Source organism: Saccostrea cucullata, unplaced genomic scaffold (genome assembly GCF_032062105.1).
Source record: "Saccostrea cucullata isolate Sc308-1 unplaced genomic scaffold, CSIRO_AGI_Scuc_v1 ctg1594, whole genome shotgun sequence".
NCBI lineage: Eukaryota > Metazoa > Mollusca > Bivalvia > Ostreida > Ostreidae > Saccostrea > Saccostrea cuccullata.
Genome location: NW_026938534.1, coordinates 27,889 through 49,483, shown reverse-complemented (window position 1 = coordinate 49,483; position 21,595 = coordinate 27,889). Strand labels below are relative to the sequence as shown.

The following is a 21,595-nucleotide window of genomic DNA, read 5'->3' as shown; positions in this document are numbered from 1 at the left end:
TAATCTAATTCAAGACTACACTATTTCGCACAAATTATTTATGCTGGTTTAAAGGTGTTTACCGGCAGTTTCGTCAAAACTGTTTTTTGGACATTAAGGAATTCCTAGTTGTGCAACAAACCCATTCAATTTTTATTTTAGTTCAGAGTGGGGAGGCGGCGGATGCTATTTATTTAAGGTAGAGTTTTTTTACAGTTCAAATCTAAAGCAGATACAGAAAAATTCAGAGCAGCTGCAGAAGATGGAGAGGTAAATAAGAAAGTTTTCTGAGAACGTTATGTGTATCAGTCATACAGGAAAATTTGTGCATGGGTAAAACATATTCGCCCTAAATTACATGTTCATCTTTTTTTAATAGTAGGTAATGATAATATATTATCAAGCATTGTCAGTCATTAGGATGACAAAGTGACATGTTGTCAAGGAGGGTTCACTGAAATGCTGTTTCACTTTGTACCAAGTTTTGTAAAATGATGTATGCATAATTTTTTTTTATATGAGAAAGGTAATTACCTCCATTTCAGATTTCAAAGAGAATTCCTTTTACTGATTCCTATGAGTTTGTTGAATTATTAAGAAGAATAACCTCACACCTGTAAGATCTGTTCATTTGATTTCTGTACACCTGTACTTTTTTCTCAATCATTCACTGTGATTTTGTTCAGGAGGGCATCAATGTTCATGGTCGGAGACTAAATGTCATAGTTGCTGTGGAGAGGGAAAAGGCTCAAGATTTATCAGGTCAAAAGTCAAAGGTCAAAGAGGACAAGAGAAATCTCCATCTTGTTAGAGAAGGGAGTAAGTATTAAACAGCTGATCCTAAAGAAAAGGAAAATGTACATGATTATAACCAGTGCTAGATTTTGACAATAAAATATGATACATGTAGATGCATACATGTATGTGAAGTGTTCAATATATTTCACATGTGGTTAATTTGATATTTATTGGGTTTGCAAAAAAAAAAACAAAAAAAAAAAAAAAAAAAAAAAAAAAAAAAAAAAAAAAAAAAAAAAAAAAAAAAAAGTTTTTAATTTATAAAAAAAACATTCAGTCATTCATTTTATAAAATAATTCAAAAGGGAAAATAAAGAAATTTTAATTTTAATTAATTTACCTTGTATTAGAATTTGTAAGAAAAAATGTTCAAGTGTTCTTGTAGGAAAAATTGTATTATTTGAAAAGTGTCAAGACATATGCCCTTGAATATCAATCTTTGTATTTTCTTTCATTGATTCGTCCAGGGATACAGGCAGCTGTAGGACTCTCCAAGGAGGATCTTTTGAAAAGGACAAATGTATGATAAATAAGTCAGTTGCTTGTTCTAAAGTTGCTAAAAATGAACCCCAAATCAGGTTAATAGATTAATTTAAACCATGACAGGTAAGAAAAATGGAAATAAATTGCACTTTGTTTAATTTTGGGATATATTTATATTTAGTTGGAGAATGTCAAGCGTGCCAAGTTGAAGAATCCCAACATCTTTGTGTCGACCACCAGACTGAGTGTCCACAACATCCCAACACAAGTGACGGAGAAGCAGCTGAAAAATGTCTTCTTGAGGGCAGCAGAAAGCAAGGCAGCAGTTATTACTGAGGTATACTAAGGGCTTATCCATACTGAATTAATAAACTTGATTACAATTTAAGATAAACTGCAATTTGTAATCAGCATCCTGTTTGCAATTCAATTTGGTTTTTTAACATTATCATCATTGTGACTTTATTGTGCATGATATCTTCTGTTTAAGCTTTTAGTAGTAACTGTACCTGATGTGGACATGATGCTAACCTATCCAAATTAACCTGTTAAAGTTGATTGTTTCTTGGTGTCATAATTGTTTAAAGGCTGAATATACTGTATAATAGTAATCAGAAGTTCTTTATAAACTTTAAATCAGTTTAACAATTCAATGACATAGGTTTTAGCTGTTGTTTGTATTCATATGTGTGATCCAGCCAGAAAACTACAATAAATATAAAAAAAACACATAAAAGTAATGTGAATATATCAATATGGAGATAAAAGTGAATTATTCATGAATAAAATAGGAGGTAGAAATGTGTCTTAATGCAAATTTAGTTTGAAACCATTTTCATTATACGTAAATTTTATTGTATGACTTAAATAGTGAAAGAACAGGTTTCATTATTACCATAATGTATTATGTGTATTCTTAAATTGACATGTCAGTGTCGAATTATGCGAGATTTAGAAAGAATGAACAGCAAGAAGGTAGGAAAGTTGCGAGGCTATGCCTTTGTGAACTTCACTTGTCATCAACATGCTGTGAATGCCCTCAGAAACACCAATAATGACGCTGATTTGTTTGGCGAGAATAAGGTATCTTGATTATTAAGACTATAAAAATAAATGTATATTGCTTTCCAAATTTCTTTTTAAAGACACTTATTCTACCTACCATCATATCTTGATGCACAGATTCATGTATACTTTGAATAATTAAAAAATAAGAGAAACATCTCTTAAAACGAACCAAGATAGATTTTTTTTTCTGAATTATTTTATACATATGTTGTTTTGACAGAGGTTGATTGTTGAATTTTCACTGGAAAATAAAGTAGCTCTACAGGCCACAGAGAAACGACTGGAGAGACAAAAGGTATCAATCAAATATATTACCTACTACCTGTACTGCCCACTTCCCCTGTTGGACTTAGGGTTGCTATAATATTATTGTGCCTTTGTCATTATGATTCCTTACTTCAGACACATACTTGATAAAAAGAAATTATGTGGTCAACAGCTTATGCCTGCTTTGTTTATTTTCTAATAATTTAATTCTGGTTGTAACGCTGTATTTGATTGGATAAAAAATTTACTTAATATCGTATAAAATGGGTTGCCTACGTCACAATGAATTACGTCAAAAACATATCAATCCGCCTGACGTTACATTCAATTTTTGTACAAATTGAAGTCATTTTGTTAGAACAATTTTCTTACATCAAATGAATGAAAATTAAATTTTAAGCAATGAATAGCTACCCATTTTATACGGTATAAACTGGTTTGGAACAGTTTACGCTTTTTTTTTTATAAAAGGATATAAATGGCTTCTCGGTTTCTAAAGCTTAAACTGCCCCAACCCAGTTTATACCGTATAAAATGGGTAGCTATTAAATTTATTCCTTAATTAAACTTAATAGGAGGTTTATTTTCTGTGAGATGCAATATGAGGAAACAAGGGGTTTTTTTTGTTCAAAATTTGTGGAATTGCATTTTTTATCATGCACAAAAAGCTTTAAAATACAAATATTCAAAGTGTACATATGTTAATAGGGGCGCCTGGAAGCTCTGAAGAAGGGAAAATCAAAGGATTCTTTGAAAGAGACCATGGAGAAGAAATCAAAAAAAGCAGCAGAAATCCCAGGGCCCGAAAATGATGGACAAGTTTATAGGAAGTCTCCCAGTGGTAGAGGATGGGAAAAAATTACCTAAATGCCTTCCCTCCCACTGGGGGGCTAAAGTAAGGCACAAACCCCGGCCAGCCTTGACGACGAATAATAAAAAGTATAAAAAGAATGTACTCAGAAGGAAACCTGAGGAAACCAGTGTACTTAGTGAAAAGGTGTGTATACTACAAATACTTATGTATGGAGACTTAAGAATGTCAAAAAAAGTTTAAATTAAAATCTTGATGAATAAAGTGTAACTTTTGTTTCTCCCTCTTCAGAGAAACCACCCATTATAATAATGACTTTTGCAGTTAAGCTTTTTATCGTTTTATATTTGAGTCGTTGTGCAAAAGACAATTAAAAAAATGATCTTAATTTTTCCAAATATTATTTGATTTGTGATGCATAAATTAAAAGAATAAGTCTATGGTTTGAAGTAACAAGAGGCCCATGGGCCACATCGCTCACCTGAGAAGCTTTGACCATTCTGTTCTTTACCATATTTCCCCCTTGTAATACTTATTGTGACCCCATCCTCCCCCACTGATTATAATATAGACAATTTAAAATCTACACTACCCCCAGGATGCTTCCACATAAGTTTCAGCTTTTGTTGCCCAGTGGTTCTTCAGAAGAAGATTTTTAAAGATTTTTCTTAAATATTTCTATGTAAAATTTTGATTCCCCATTGTGGCCCCGCCCTACCCCCACGGGGTTATGATTTGAACAATTTAGAATTTATACTACCCAAGGATGCTTCCACATAAGTTTCAGCTTTTCTGGCCCAGTGGTTCTTTCAGAAGATTTTTAAAGATTTTTCCTATATATTTCTTTGTAAAACTTTGATTCTCCATTGTGGCCCTGCCCTACCCCAGGGGGTCATGATTTGAACAATTTAGAATCAACACTACCCCAACATGCTTTCACATAAGTTTCAGCTTTTCTGGCTCAGTGGTTCTTGAGAAGAAGATTTTTTAATGACCCCACCCTATTTTTGTCTTTTCTTGATTATCTCCCACTTGGCCCTTCATTTTAAGAATTTGAATTTCCCTTTACCGAAGGATGCTTTGTACCAAGTTTGGTCAAATTTGACTCAGTGGTTCTTGAGAAGAAGTCGAAAATGTGAAAAGTTTACAGACGGACGGACAGACTGACGGACAACAGACAAAATGTGATCAGAAAAGCTCACTTGAGCCATCGTCTCAGGTAAGCTAAAAAGTCTTAATTCTACTAGCCATAGATACTTGATGCTAGAAAGAAAAGTTGTTATTTATTTGCACTGTACATGCCTTCTTTTTACTTCAGGTCAAGACTGTGAAACCCAAGAAAAGGAAAATGGATGGTGTTGATGACTTTGATATGTTGGTGAATAAGTACAAGAAAAACATGTTAGGCAAATCCCAGAAATCAAAATGGTTTGATCGGTGATGACGGACATACATATTTATATACAATCATGTATTTATATATAAAAGAAACAAAGAAGAAGTAGAATGGTTACAGCAAACTTTAAGGTTGACTTGTACAAAAGAAAATAAATATGCTTAAAAAAAGAAAAATTCTTGTGCATTTGCATGGTCACAAAAATTTGTTATGATTAAGAGTCAGGTGATGCATATTAGTTAAGATGCCTTAGATGTTACTAATGACTGTAGTAAACAAATAAGTGATTTCATATTTAGTTTAAAATCTCTGGAAGAGGTTCATCACGAATAGGTTACAAACTAGCTGCAGAACTGTAGCTCTCTGCTTGAGAAAATTTGGACAGATAAAGCAGAGAGCTACAGGTCCATGCGTTGTGAAAACCTTCGATTTACGCAGACTATTTTTTGTTGCTCACTTCAGGAACATAACTTATATTTTATGCTTTTTCGAGCTTTATAAATGATATCCAATAATTAACAATACATTTAAATCTTATTACTAAATGTTTATTTGCCTTTCAATGGTTCAAGAAGGGCCGTTTGTGTATGTAGACATAGAAATGGGAATCTTTTAAAACAACATTCCTAATCCACAGAGGACTGTTTTGGGTCATTGAAAGGTAAATAAAGTATCAATAATTAAAGTAAAATATACAATTAATTTTCGGATACAATTCTAAGAGCATACAAAAGTAAAAACTATAAGAAATAATACAGTATCTGAAAGGAGCAACAAAAAATCTGCAACGTAAATTGAAGATTTTTACAATTTTTACACATGGATCTGTATCTCTTGGCTTTATTTGTTAAAAATTTCACATGCAGAGAGTTAGAAACCAAAATTTGTGAGAAAATAAAGGCTGGAGATACTTATTTTGAAGCTTCCTTAGTGGCATACATAAATGTCAATTTCTCATTTGAAAGCTCTAAGAGTAAGCTGTTTTCTTTTTTGTAAATTTATATAAACTTATATAATTTACGATTTTTATTAATTACATTTCATGAATGAAACTGAGAGGGATCTGATTATTAAAAACAATTAAAGGATACAAAATAGGTACATGTTTTAAGTCAAGAGATAGAAATAAATAAGTTTATATGCAATAATACAAAATTATATGATATAAAATATATTTTTCCCCCCAATTTTATGCCGTTATTTCACGATTTTTTTTCTCTCAGAAACAATTAAAATTTCCATCAAGGTTAGACATGAACAATAAGCTAAAACTATAACTTACAAAAAGTACATTTTTCAATTAATCATATTAGGAATCCAGAAAACGTGGTTAGAGGAGCATCACTCTGGGTATAATACCCAGTTCCACCGAAATGTTTGACCCATACGCGATCTCCTTTTTGAAGCCTTAACACCACCAAGTTTGGTCCTGAATCGTAATTGTCACTACTACCATATGCCATCGTTGTGACTTTAGCGGAGCCATTTAGCACTATATATGTGTATATTGTGTTTGAGCCAGGAGCTTGAACGTTTATAAAGAAAACAAAGTGTCCGTCTACAGGTGATGTGAAGACACCAGTACTGGAGTCGTACCCTCCTCCTATGTTGTAGACGATCAAATCAAAAACCAGTGTACCGCTGTTCCAGGTGGTGCTGGTTGACGTCACACCGGCCGTAAAGGCTACTTTTTCGGTGATGTCTGAAATTTAAAGTGATATTAATAAATTTGTATTTTTTTAATATGCTACAATAAATTGCATATACATGTATATAATATATACTGCCTAAAACCTAAGAAATATTACAATTGTGGAAGTCTTGTAATGAATATATTGCATTGTCAATTGCGAATTAATTCTAGTTATTTTGAAAAATGCTGACTTATTGAATCATTTTTTAAAGGAATTAAATGATGATGAAAGTTGTGACATGTGGGGATATAGTTCAGAAACTTCATATCACTTTTTAATGAAATGTCCAAAATATTGTATGCAAGGCAGAATCTTATGCAAAACTATATAGTACTTTGCAATTACCAATGCCGTTATCCTTACAACTTATTTTGAATGGAGACAGTATTCTTACTTACAACCAAAATATTGAAGTATTTAAACTTGTTCAAGAACTTGTTGCAACTACGAAGAGATTTGCATAATATTTTTTTCTTTAGTTTTTAAATTGTCAAACCACAGAACCAACTTCTATTGAAATTATGTTTTCTTATTAATTTTTTCAAATTTATAGACTTATTAATATAATTGTCAGTCATTTGTTAGAATGCAAACTTGATTTTATATCATCATCTCATTTATATATTTTTTTCTTCTAAACTGCCTTTTTATATACATTACTATTCAATGTACGCATGTATAACATTTATATTTTTCAATCTTTTGTAGCAAATTTACTTGTACGTGTATGACCTTGATCTTTGTATCATGGAGAGGACTTAAATAGGTAGTACCCGCTGTCCAATCCTGTTATGTTTATTCATAATAAAATATTGTTTAAATACATATATTTACAATTCCAATGTCTATGTCCGATATAAAATTACAAATTGTAAATGTACTTTATTTCCCCATCAATGTATTGGCGCGGTACAAAAAAAAAGCACGTGCAGGGCGGAACAAATAGCTAGACAGACGCAGAGCTTAAAGCACGTGAATTGGCGAAATAAAAGCATGTAAATATAAGGATCAGATTTTTCAATTTCAAGACGATGATCAATCGATTGGCTTGCGCGTGATAATTTTATGCATAAACGCCTTCGGCGTTTATGCAAATTATCACGCAACCCAATCGATTGATCACATCATGAAATCGAAAAATAAGACAGTTATTCCTTAAATAAAAAGTTAAGAAAAGTGAATTCCAACAATTTTTTTAAACATGCATCTATATGTATATTTAACGAAAAAAATCTTTAAAGCAGCCCTCTTTCAAACTACTTTACAAGGATTTTAAAACTATTTGTTATATTATTTTAGAAATAGCTAGCAATGCTAGAATACATACTGGTTATTCGTCCATAGACGTCCCTTATCTGATCGTCAAAATGTGTAGTTAATGTTGTATTGAGTTTATCCGTCTTAGAATGCACATCCATAAGTGACAAGCTTGTGTATCGCATCTGAACCTTTATATCACGTAAGTTGTTCAACGAATCTGTGAGCTGTAAAGTTAAATTTTTGTCATACTCTTTATTTGCAGTCAAAACATTATGAATGTCATTGAGTCGTTGAGTGACGTTTTTCCCCTGCTTATCATATTTCGCCAAAATATTCTGTACTTCATTAAGTTGTTGAGTGAGGTTTTTATCCTGCTTTTCGTTTATCACTAAATTGTTCACTACTTCATCAAGCCGTTTTGTTAAGTTCTTGTTTTGCTTCTCACAAATCGCGATATTACTTTTTGCTTCGTTGAGTTGCTGTGTTAGATTTTTGTCGTATTCCTCATTTGCCGCCAAAGTTTGAACTATTTGTTTTGTGCTTCTTAAATACGCCATTAATTCCTCATTGGAAGGAGGTTTAGACGCATTTAATTTACTAAGTTCCGCTTCCAAGGAAAATACTCTGTTCTGAAGCAATCTTTTTTCTTCACCAAGAACGTTTGTTGTCCCCCGCTTGAAAAGTGGGGATATTAATTGGGTTTGTCCGTCCGTCCGTCCGTCTTTCTGTCTGTCTGTAACGCTTTCGTTTCCACACGATATCTCGAGAACCCTTTGAGCTTTTGCAATGAAATTTAGCATAGCAACTCCCTGTGGAATAAAGAAGACCCCTATTGATTTTGAGGTCAAAAGGTCAAAGGTCAAGGTCATAAATAAGCAAATTCCGTCAGTTAAAACACTTTCGTTTCCACACGATATCTCTAGAACCATTTGAGCTATTGCTATGAAATTTAATATAACAACTCCCTGTGACCTAATGAAGACCTCTATTGATTTTGAGGTCAAAAGGTCAAAGTTCAAGGTCGTAAATTTGTACATTCTGTCTGTGTGAAATACTTTTATTTCCGGGCGATATTTCAAGAAGATTTTGAGCTTATGCAATGTAATTTTATATCAAAACTCCCTAGGACATCTCTAGCCCCTATCAAAGTGCCCCGCCCGTTTGTTTTATTAATATTTATAGTATTACATGTCGCTATTTTTAACGCAGGGGCGTGAGGAGAGTTATTGCGTATAAAACAGGTTCTCGGCGGACATCATGTTTTTAATACATCTATTAAAACTGTTTAATAAAGGCTAAATAAATCAAACACCATGGATTGTGTAAAATTTTGAGAACACCGAACATGAAAACATGAATATATACATGTATGTGACTTCACTTCTGCATATACTTCACACAGTGTAAAGCGACTCCGTGGTCTAGTGGTTAAGTCTCTTGCTTCTAGAGTGAGAGGTCCCGGGATCGAATCCCGGTCGAATCTTCCCCTTTTTTTTTTCTTTTACTAAATGATAGTATTCAGCATGTGAAATGAAAAATTTATGAGGTTATAAAATCATCATTACAGTGTGATAAAAATTCCATATAAAAAATCTTCTATGCACATAATGAAGAATAAGCAATCAAATCTTTATATGCATATACATTTAATAATTCTACACATTCAGTCAGGGGGAGTCTACTTTTCCCCTAAGCGGGGGACACAAATTCTCTGAATTAGCTTGTTTGTCTCTTAAGATATTCCATCTCAGTAGTCAGGTTCAGAACCATTTGCTTGATTTCGCCTACATCGGCACCTTGCCCACCTGACCAATGGTTTGTTTCGCTTCCATTAGAATTGCCATGCACTAACAATGCATAACCGTCTCCAGTATTAATCAAAAATATTAAAATTGACACGTAAAACAAATTTTGAATTCGCATTTTGAAAGATGGTCTTATTTTTCTCGAAGGCAGTGTGTCGTACCTCTCCTGTTTTGTATGAATATTATTTCTTCTTGCGAATCAGATTATATACGACTCTTAGGAAGGAAAAATTTGGATTCAAGAAATCCAGGTTTCTAGGTTATTATACAATGAATCTGTGATGACAAAAGCGTCATGTTCTTTAAATAAACAACTGCAAAATAAATACATTTGATAAAAATCCTTCTTCATCAAATACATTTAAAAGTACATTTTTTGGTTTCTATTAGTTTATCTTATCGAGAAACGCATTTCAAGTGGCTTCTTGCGATATTTTGTTGCAAAGATTCAAACTTACTTTACAGGGGATTGAATTAAATTGATTCTACACTTGACACTGATTATTTAAACATCATTCTCATATCTAAATCAAATAGACGTATGTAGTGAATTGTTATAAAGTATTTACTATTTCAGGCCTGTACTTATGTTTGAAATAAATTTTGTCAGTATATATACTGTATTGTGGGAAACCTATGTTAACTTATGGCTGCGTTCCTTCAATATTTACTGTATGTGTGCTTAAAAAAGCGTGCGTCATATTTTAGAGGCTTTGGTGCGGACAATAATTCGCTTACTTATGAATACCATTATAAAGGACAGATGATACAAACAGAAATGTTTTTTTTTGGTCTTATTTAATTGACAATGATGCAAATAACAAATTTCTAGAATATAATGATATTGTAAACCTTCTATGATGTTCAAAATTCCTTCTCACTGAAACCATCCTTATTAGTCTATACAAATCATTCTCACTTCAAATCCCATTTTTGTGAAACTTTGAATAAAAATTCAAAAACTACGCGGTGAAAGTTGTTCATTTTATAGATAAAAACATGACTAAAATTGGTATTTTCAAATTTTTTGACAAAAATTTGTTTGTATCATCTGTCCTTAAAATAATTCATTTAAATACAATACTGTATACAAGGTTATTTTCGCCAAGCTTTATTTTCGCCCTTTTACATGTGCAAACAATTTTGCCCTATTTTAAATTCGCCCAGTCAGAGTTTTGTTAAAGAAATTATTCTGTATTCTTTGAATTTGCCCCTTTAAAAATTCGCCCAGTCGAAGTTAGGGCGAAAGGGGCAAAAATAAAACGGGAGCGAATATTTCCCTGTGTACAGTATACGACGTGGACGGGTTTAGTTTTAAAACATGTTAATGCTAACCATTTAGTGATTGCGCTTAATTTTGAATACTTTAATTTATTTACACAAACACTGACTAGTCTTTCTTGTCCCCAAACTATCTAAATATGTTTGTCATTTCATTTCAGTTCACTTTTCAATGGTGGTGAATTAACATCCTCGGCAGGGGTTTGATTGTTTCACTTTTGTTTTGGACAATTGTTTGAACCCAAAAAAAAAAAATAATAAAGACCAGGTGAGTGTACTCGACACTCAGGGCCATTGAGCAAAGGGTATCTTTATCGTGCCAGCATCAACTGCAACATGGAGCTTCGATTAAACAGCCGCTTCAGAAGGACCGGTCTCCACATCCCGCAGTGGGATTCGAGATCTTAGCATCAACTCCCTACTCCGTTGCTATATAGCAAAGGTTTTAAGCACTGTGCAACATATTAAATATGTATGTTTGTTTATTGTTTAACGTCCTCGGTTTATACCGGTCTCCACGTCCCGCAGACGGACTGGAAACCGTAAAGATCTTTATTCAGTGACTATTAAGCAAACGTTTTAACAACTGTGTGACATTTTAAATATGTTTGTTTATTGTTTAACGTCCCTCTCAAGATTTTTTTACCCATATGGAGACGCCAACACTAACCAGTGGAGAGCTGCTAATATTGAACAAGAATAGGGATCTTTTTGTGCAAGCATCACGGGACCTCGGTTTATACGGTCTCATCTGAAGGACATTTTACAGACTTAATGGGATTCGAACCCGCGACGTAAGTATTGCAATGTGCGGGACCCGAGCGATCTCGGCCCGTACTTGGTTATGCCCAAGTCTTATAAGGACAATAGTAAATGCAAAATATACAGATATAGGGTACACTTGCCTAGTGTTAATTAAGTTTAAGCAATATATACAAATATAAAATACGCTTGTCTAGTGTATGATTAAACACAGTATATATAAACAGGTTCCTGCCACTTGGCTATATCAATGCCTCTTGGCTATAGTATACGAACGACTGACTATAACAACTTGGTTTGGCTAATCTCCAAAGCCACTTGCCTGTACCGGCCACTTGGCAATAGGGCAATAGGGCCACAAGGTACTCCTATCCACTTGACTAAGCAGTCTACTGCCTACACTAGATTTACCCGATTTATGCTACAAGTATCTCCTCGTACAACCGTTCACGGTAGCTCAGTCGGTAGAGCGCTCGCTCCGTGATCGGGAGGTCGTGAGTTCGTATCTCGGCTGCGACAGACCTAAGTCGATAAAAAAATGGATAGCAACTGTTCCTTCGCATTGCGCTTGGCACTTTGAAGCGGCAGGCGTTGGCAGGATAAAGATCCCTCACTATCATTGGCCCTGAGTGCCGAGTAAAGGTCAAAAGAAGAAGGCCGCATTTGGCTATAATCTGAAGGAATCATTTGTACGAAACATTTATGGTTTAATTAAATGTCCATGACTTGGTTGGCTGAACATAGCTGGTCAGATTTTTCAAGCACGTCCATAGGTTTTTTTTTCATTTAGTTTGAAAGACCGTGTGAAATTGTAACATTTATGTCCGTTTTTCCTGGGGGTACTGTAACATATAAATGTTTTACAAAAAATAAACACATAAAAATATTTAATGCATAGATGCATGATAGTGTACATGGAAGATTAGAATTGATTTTGCTCGAGAACCAAACTGAACTAAAATTTATCTAATTCAAAATTTTGATATACAAGTACATAAAATGAAACTGACAAAATAAATGGTTGTTTGCATGAAGAAAAAAATTAACGCCCATGCCAGGCTCGAACCAAAAACTCTTCGCTTCGAGTGCAGTGAGCAGGTAACCCAACTTTCTGAGCTATCACCGCTACACGTATACCGATAATTTTAAAAGGACATAGAAGCACCACTTTCACACATTTGGATTTTTTTGGGAAAAGTTATATTTTCTGGGTCTTCTCTCCATTTTTTAAAAACGTGTATTCGTTTCTTTGAATTTAAATACACACGAATAACGTTTCAAAATCAGGAAAGAAGACCCAGAGAGAGAAAAATTTTAGAAAAACGTGTCTAAAAATGTACCTTTTTGTAACAAATGTCTGATCTGGCCAATTTTCAAGTTATTTTTTTTAGCTAATCAGAGCTCAATTTCAGGAAAATATTTTCCTTTCCTGTTGCACAGGAACCCGATAAATAAAAAAAATGTTAAAATTTCATGTGACATGTCGATAACTTTTCACTTTTCATGTACGCCCAGATTCCTGCCGAATGCCCATCAAAAGCGCCAACGTTCTTTGAAGCCCTTCACCGGCATACAGTGACGTCTCCATATGAATGAAAAAATCTCGAGACGGACGTTAAACAATACACAATCAATCAATCTGCTCGTACACTTTGGTTGTACTTCTTCACTAATTGACAAAGAATAATATGTAACCAGAATAAGCTTGCTGCTACCGGTATTTACAACTGACAACCCCTGGCTAAGGTACCGATATACTAATAAACAAAGTCTTGGAGCCAACCGGGAGCTTTTCTGACTCTACCAGAACGAAGAGTTTCAATGTTGTTGTCAACCTCGCTTGGTAGCTGTTCTATCTCACTGAGAGGCTCTTTGCTTTCAGCAGTACTGGCATGTTGCAACCACTATTGAAATAACGACCACTATTGAAATAATTATATCAGTAGTGGTTGAGAGTGCATTTCAATAGCAAACATAGTTAGAAACCACTATTAAAATACGACCACTATTGAAATAATTATATCAACATGGTTAAGAGTGCATTTCAATTACAGACATATTTAGTGACCACTATTGAAATACGACCACTATTAAAATATTTATTTTAATAGTGGGTGAAAGTGCATTTCTATATAATAAGCATAGGTTTCAACCACTATTGAAATACGAGCACTACTGGAATAATTATTCAATAATGGGTGAGAGTGCATTTCAATATGGTAACCAAAGGTTTCAACCACTTTTTTAATACTACCAGTATTGAAAGAAAAGTTTCATCGCGTCAGCATTTGTTAAAATAATTATTTCAATATATATTGGATTAATTGTTCAAAGCACTATTGAAATCAATAATTTTATCCATATTGAAATTTTTATTTTAAAAGTGAACATTATTTCAGTAGTGGTTGCAACCTATGTTTGTTATTGAAATGAATCTCACCCACTTTTGAAATAATTATTTCAATAGTGGTCGTATTTCAGTAGTGGTTATTACCTATGTTTGTTATTGAAATGCACTCTCAACCACTATTGATATAATTATTTCAATATTGGTCGTTATTTCAATAGTGGTTGCAACACTTGTATTTGCATTCGTTGGAGGACTTTCTTCCTCGTTTCGCAAAATTTGGTCACGCTTCAAGCTGAGTCTGTCTACGTGTATTACTTGTGTCTTTCCACGTGACCCACAGTTCACCTTGTATGTAACATCAGTTAATTTGTCAATAATTTCATATGGGCCTCGCCAGTAGTTTGTGAACTTTGGAGACAGACAAACTTTCCGCAAAGGGAAATATACATAGACCTGATCTCCCTTGCTAAACTTTTGCCACAAGAACTTCTGATCATGGTATTTCTTTTGGCGGACCATAGCTGCCTTAATATTCTCTCTGACAAACTTATGGGGCTCTTCCATTCTTTCTTTGAGTTGCCAAGCCCATTTGTTTTGGGGTATGTACTTAACTGTGTTTTGCATGTCATACATTATGTCAAGAGGCGTAGATATCTCTCTTCCGAGCATCATGTAATTTGGCGTGAAACCAGTGGTTTCGTGCACTGATGCCCGGTATGCCATCATCACATATGGCAGGTAACTATCCCAGTCAGAGTGGTGCTCATTTACATATGCACTCATCATGGTGGCGAGCGTTTTATGGAAACTCTCGACCATCCCGTCACTTTGCGGGTAATACGGGGTGTTAAGAGTATTCTTTATTTGTACACACGACACATCTCAGAGAAAAGTTCACTTTCTCATTGGCGTCCTTGATCCAAGTGGATACTGGACGGCACACCAAATCTTGACACTACGTTTTTCTACTATTATCCTTGCAACTGTAGCTGCCTCCATGTCAGCCATGGGAAAACTCTCAGTTAACTTGGTAAAGTACCAGGGGTAATTACAGACAACAAGTATATACTTGTTGCCATTTTGAGTGAGTGGGAGTTCATCAAGGATATCCGATGCAATTCTATCCATTGGTAATCCACTTTCTACAAGTGTCATTGGTGCCTTCCTTTTCATCTGAGTATTCTTCCTTCTGGAGCACTTTTCACAACCTGCTATATAGGCCCTTGTATCTGCCTGTAAACCTGACCTGTAATACTTCTTACGAATTCGTGCAAGCGTCTTGGTTACACCCAAATGACCAGCGGTCTTCAAGTCACGACAATATTGGAGAACCATTCTACGCTCTATTGCTGGTACTACTGCCTGCAGGCTAGAGAAGTTTCCTTCCGTGTACTTTCTGTACAAGTCATTATTTTCCAGAATAAGGATACCCCATTGAGATCTTACAACATATCCTAAGCCACTTATCTCTTTGAAATCAGATCGTCTTTTCTCATGCAACCAATTCTTGACAAGTTTCAAATCACTGTCCTGATCTTGAACATCTTTTATCTTACAATATGCCTCATCAGTAGTGCTTGTTTTTGCCGCATTGCAAACGGGTGCCTCTTTGTCTGGTTCATATTTGCACTGGCGACATGGAACTCAACTTAGGGCATTTGCATTTCTATATATGTTGCAAGCCAGGACGATGTTGGATCTGGAACATGAAAGCGCCGAGTGTTTCCAGCCACCTAACCAGTTGGCCCTCAGGATTTTTAAACTGAAACAACCATCTCAGCGTCCCATGGTCACTGCGCACAAGGAACTCCTTACCGCAAAGAAAGTGCTTAGATTAAAATACTTTACAAAGTGCACTACAGACAGAAGTTCTTTCTTTGTCACGCAGTATTTTCGCTCACATTTAGTCCGGGTTCTTCTTTCATATTTTACTACTCGCTCACAGCCATCTATATGTTTTCTGACAATACTGCCCCAATGGCCTTGTCACTCTCATCTGTGTCCAATACGAAGGGCAGATTGTAATCTGGATGTGTTAGGATAGGAGCATTGGCCAGGTGGTGTTTCAAACTTTCAAAAGTCTCTTGGCACTGTCTTGTCCAGATAAACGGTTTTCCTTTCTCCGTCAAGGTATGGAGAGATTTGGCAATGGCAGAGAAGTTCTTTATGAAGCGGCGATAATATCCGCATAGTCCCAGAAATGACCGAAGCTCGATGACGTTTAAAGGCACCGGCCATTCCTTCACAGCAGCAGCAATTTTGGTTAGGTCAGTTGCCACACCCTTTTTAGAGACAAATTGTCCGAGATAGGTAACCTCTTTTGCGAAAAGGCAACAATTTTTGGCTTTTAACTTTAAGTTTCCACTTTGCAATTCATCAAACACTTTTATCAGGTTCTCAAGCATCTGGTCATAAGTTTTACCTGTAACTATAATGTCATCTAAGTTGACTAGACATGTCCCATTGTAACCCTAGCAAAACACTCTTCATCAACCGTGCAAAATGTGCTGGTGCACAACTTAAGCCAAACGGCATGACATTAAACTCAAAGAGACCTCGCCTTGTGGCGAATGCAGTCTTTAACTTGTCAGCTGGCGACATCTCCACTTGCCAGTATCCGGAGCATAGGTCAAGTATAGAAAACCAAGTGGATCCCGACAACGGGTCCAAGGACTCATCGATCCTCGGGAGTAGAAAGGCAACTTGTAGTGTACAACTTTTCAGCCGACGGTAATCAACACAAAACCTATGCGTTCCGTCCTTCTTCTTGACTAATACTATTGGTGATGACCAGGGACTACCTGAAGGTTGAATAACACCTTTCTCCAACATGTCATATATGTTCTTGTCAACCTCGTTCATCGAATGGGCTGGTTGTTGTTTAATGGGTCTGCTTTCTGTCGTTTCAATATGGTGTTTTACTATCCCAGTTCGGCCAAAGTCAAAGTTGTTCTCTGCAAGTAGACTTATGTATTTGATGAGAAACTCCTTTGCCTTATGTCCCTGTTCTGGAGTAAACCCACTTTCTGATTTTCTTAGCAAATCAGCGAGGTCTTTGCGTAGCTCTTTAAATGGTAATTTATCATCAAACAAAGACTTCTTCTGTACTTCCTCAATCTCTGTCAGCTGTTTTACAACTGTTACTGTATGCAATACCTTGGACTCCTCACTGACATTCATCAATCTTACAGGAACTATTTCCCGTGGACGTACCATTGTCCTTGATGTCAGTTTACTCTCATTCATAGTCTTCCTGCATACTGGCTCCACTATACTGTCGCATTGTGGTAGATTTAAGCCATCTGGTACACATACTTTTCCTTGGATAAATGCCTCGCTTCTTGGGGGAATACTCACAGTCTCAACAGTGGTAATGCGGAAACAGCCTAGAGACCCATCTATTGTCATATTGACGCCCTTCCCATCGTACATGTCCAAGAACGAATTCGATGTCGATATCGACAATATTATGTCGACATCGTATCGATATCGATCGTGATGAGCTCTATTGATTTGAAATAATTGGTACAATATATTAGACTGTGCTATGTCGATGTCGTCGATATTGATAATACCATGACGGTATCGTATCGATATCGATCCTATCTGTAGAATTTATTTTCACAGTGAGGCATAACATAATTCTTACAAGGTCACAAGTGATGTCAATTTCATTTATTATTAGCGTGTATATGAAATTAAATTATGGTAAGGAACGGGTTAGTGGTTGTTATTGTTTTGGATTAGGTTTAGAGTGAGATTTGGGTGAGGATGGAAGTTGTTAAATATGTTTATCAATCATGATTCGATATCGATATTGACAGTACGGTAAATTTATTAATCAGAAAGTAAATATGCATAAGCGTTGCATGAAGAAACAAATAACTTATTGTCATTGGATATGTTAAAAATAAAGATTCTGTATTAGGTTTAAGGATGGTAAAGTAATAAATGTATGTTTTAACAATCAAGATTTATCGATACGATATCGCCGATATCGACGATATCGATGACATATAGAATCATCTTCAGGTAGTGTAAATTCAAATTTATTCAAATCATGATCCTCCGGGGGGTAGGGTGGGGCCAAATTACAACTTCACCAATACCTGTATTCCCATTACCAGGACTAACATTTAGCCTGGATACAGATGCCAGCAGGTTCAATCTTCGTTAAAGTAAAGTAATTAAACTTAAATACACATACAAAGTAACAGGGATGGTATTTACAAAGGGCTGAGCAAACATGATTCGATATCGAAGCGACATCGTTGATATCGACGATATCGACACTATAGGGAAAGTTTTATAAAAGATAGTTTTTAAGTAACATATGTTAAAAACACAATAGATGGAAACCATAATTCTTTGAACAATCATGATTCGATATCGGTACGATATTGTGGATACTGTAAGTAAAGAAGACTTCTTAAAACAGAAAGTATTGTAATAAACACACAAAGATAGAAAAATATTACAGTAAACTATAAAAAAGTAATGTATCGATATCGTAACTACATCATGTCTTGGACATAACTCCTTCCCATTGATGCCAAGCAAATTTCATTGCTCATTTTTTTGACTTTTGTTTGCCTTAAGGAAGCCAAGACCTAAAATACCAGCTACCTTGATGTCTGTAACAACAGCTTCGTTATGATAGAACTTTTGGTCAATAGTAAAGTTAAACTCCGCCTTCCCTCTGACTGATAATGAAGTACCATTGGATGACATGATAGTCTGATTAACTTTGTGCAGATTAGGTCTGACTTTTTCAGACAATCTCTCGTACAACAGAGAGTAACAGTAGCCCCGGTGTCAACCAAAATTTTTGTTTTCTCATCCTGGATATTGACACTGATATACAACCCACAGTCTTCAATTGAAGATCCCAGACCAACAGACACTTGGGGGCCTTTACTTGGCCCTCTGTCATCTTGGCGAGTCTTTGACTTGTGCACGTGGTCATAGGATCTTCTGTACTTCTGTTTCGACATATTTCTCAATGTAGGACAATTGCGCTTTATATGTCCGGTTGGTCACATTCATAGCAAATGACTTCTTGTCTTGGTCTATCTCTATCTGTTTTCCTACCAGTGTTCTTATGCCACCTGTTTTTCTGTATTTGCCTCGTTGTCTTTAATTCTTTCAACTCCTCTGCTAAGCTTTTCATACTATCTTCAACAGACTTCATCCAGCCCTCAAGTCTGCCGTTTACAAGCGTCTCCGGTTGCTCTTCTGCCATAGCCGATCTTAAAGCCGCTTGGTCCGATTGTAATCGCTAAAAAATATATTTTTTTTCTTCTTGAAAAATAATTGTCCATAAATTGTTTTACCTTTTGTCAAATTATATCCCCAAAGTCTTTTTCTTTTAAAAGCTATCAAAATTCAAATGTTAAAAAAATAATTTTTGTTAGGTCACACAAAAATAATCTTATGTTTATATCGCGTAAAATCCCCTTCAAAAAACTAAATTTATCGCTTACATGTATATCTCATGAAGAACGAACCCGATCATTTTTTTCACAACAAAGTAATTATACCTGTACACGGACAATACTTTAGCTTTCGTTACTTAAATTCCTTTAAAAAAATATCTGATTTTCCTTTATTCTTTAAATATGCATATCAGTATAAAAATTACTGTGGATTATATATTCCATGACTTAGGCTTCTACTTATGGAAAAAAATAGTCGGGTTTGAATTATCTTCACAATAAGATTAAACCGATAAGTTTATTTTTTTCAAAGATGACTTCACAACAGATCTTAACTTCCTGTCAGGAACTTCTGTTTGTCAATAAGGTTTTTGATCTATGGTTTCCACGTAAGGATTGTTGCAATAAACTATTAATTCAATCTCATAATTTATTTTTATATCTTATCTATGTAATGACGTACTTTTATTGTGTAAGATAATATGTGCCTTTTTCGAATCAAGCGACTTTAAATGCCCCTTTAACTGTCATTCCCTTCTTTCGACTCGATTACCTCATTTATCCGGACGCTGAATTACCAGTTAAATAAGAACAAATAACATTATAAAATTCTGTTCCGAAGAAAAGTTGTCCGGATACTGAACATCCGGATATCTGGCGTCCGGATATCTGAGGGTCCACTGTATATGCATCTTGTTCAACTGCGAGACTTATTGCCTCCTTAAGGTTTGCTGGTCGTGACTGTTTTATTAGGATAGAATATTTGAATTTATCAGTGCATCAATGAAATGGTCTTTTGCAAGGGTCTCTGCGACTTCACCAGGGGCTGTAGGGTACGTTAAGTTTGTAAGACGACGAATGGCTTGACCAAGCTCAGATAACGTTTCAGTACACACTGCGTGAAAATTTGGCTTTACAAAACAAGTAAAGATAATGTAAATTTATTATTTACAATGCCTTTAATTGGCTTTTCTGAAAAAAGTCAAAGTTGGAAAAGGTAACCTTTACATTAACTTTACATGCACTTAAATATGATGTAATGTCCCACATTGTCTTGACTTTACAAAAAAGTAAAGTTAATATTTACAACCATTAAACACAGTATTTAGGATATATTAAATCTGATAATTACAGACCTTAAATTTAATTAAATACCATCTTTAATAACCACAATCTGATAATTACAAACCTTAAATTTAATTAAATACCATCTTTAATAACCACAAAAGTTAATAATTTCCGTTTTCCAATCCAGTGAATGAAGCCTTATTCAAATTATGAATTAGTTTTCCTTCCAAATTGATAAGTTGCGGAAATGTAAACATCATAATTAATATACATATTAAGAAAAAGCTGACTTTAACTTTGTTTATTACAATACAAAACATTATTTTTTACAAACATAAAATTAAAATCATCAAGATTCTTGGCAGTATATGTTGCCCACATCCTATCCTGCAAATTACATACTTATCAAAGACAAAGTACATTTTACAAATATGTTTTTTTGTATGTGACATGTTTTATAATAAAACCAACTGTTCATTCTTAAATTTAAAGTTGTGAATCAACATAAAACTATTTTATGTCCTCTTTCTTGTTGATATTGGTTTTAGTGGAAATCAACAACTGTCAAATGTTTTTGTCACACCTCCCTTTTCAGAGTTCAAAACTTTTCTCCCCATGCAGGCATTTTCCTAATGCTTTTCCTAAAAGAAAAAAAAGTATTTTTTTCAGTGCCATGCATAAGTATGAATATTTTCAACGGCTTCGTGTTATCAGAATTCACAATACCATGATAAATAAAACTAAAAACAAGGCACAACCTTACTAATAAATAAACAGTTCATACATGACCTTTAACCTCAAAAAGCAAAAAATGTAAATTTATTAATTTAATAAGATGAGTGGAACTTTTGTTATTGACATATTATATCATGTATATGAAGAATCAATGGGTTAGGTCATGTATCCCTTATCACAAAAAGCCTATAAATTACAATTTGAGAAATATGTATTTTTTAAGGGTACTACACAAAAACAAAGAATAAATCCATGAAATATTGAGAAATCATAGGTTTCCTGACTACTCAGTTGTCAGTTTACAAAGAGAACAATATTGTGCTACATACCGTATAAGTAGAATTTTTAGCGAGGATTTAATTTTGGCATTATTAGCGAGGGTGTTGAGATGGCTAAAATTACA

General features: G+C 34.6%; 1 protein-coding gene and 1 pseudogene across 1 annotated transcript; one reads left to right on the top strand and one right to left on the bottom strand.

Annotated features, from left to right (window-relative positions):
* The first annotated feature begins 876 nt into the window (after window positions 1-876).
* LOC134250581 (RNA-binding protein 28-like) lies at window positions 877-4,847 on the top strand (annotated as a pseudogene).
* Window positions 4,848-6,106: 1,259 nt separating this feature from the next.
* Window positions 6,107-8,313, bottom strand: LOC134250580 (uncharacterized). The gene is made up of 2 exons (XM_062732944.1): window positions 7,824-8,313; window positions 6,107-6,504 (listed from the first exon to the last, which is right to left on the bottom strand). The coding sequence occupies exons 1-2, from the start codon at window positions 8,311-8,313 to the stop codon at window positions 6,107-6,109; spliced, it is 888 nt and encodes a 295-aa protein (XP_062588928.1).
* Window positions 8,314-21,595: the final 13,282 nt, after the last annotated feature.

Excerpts from the sequence above, each read along its gene's own strand:
- LOC134250580 (XM_062732944.1), bottom strand. The coding sequence starts at position 8,313 with ATGGCGTATTTAAGAAGCACAAAACAAATAGTTCAAACTTTGGCGGCA. Across the intron at positions 6,505-7,823 it reads CGTCTATGGACGAATAACCA|ACATCACCGAAAAAGTAGCC; the intron begins GTATGTATTCTA and ends TTTAAATTTCAG.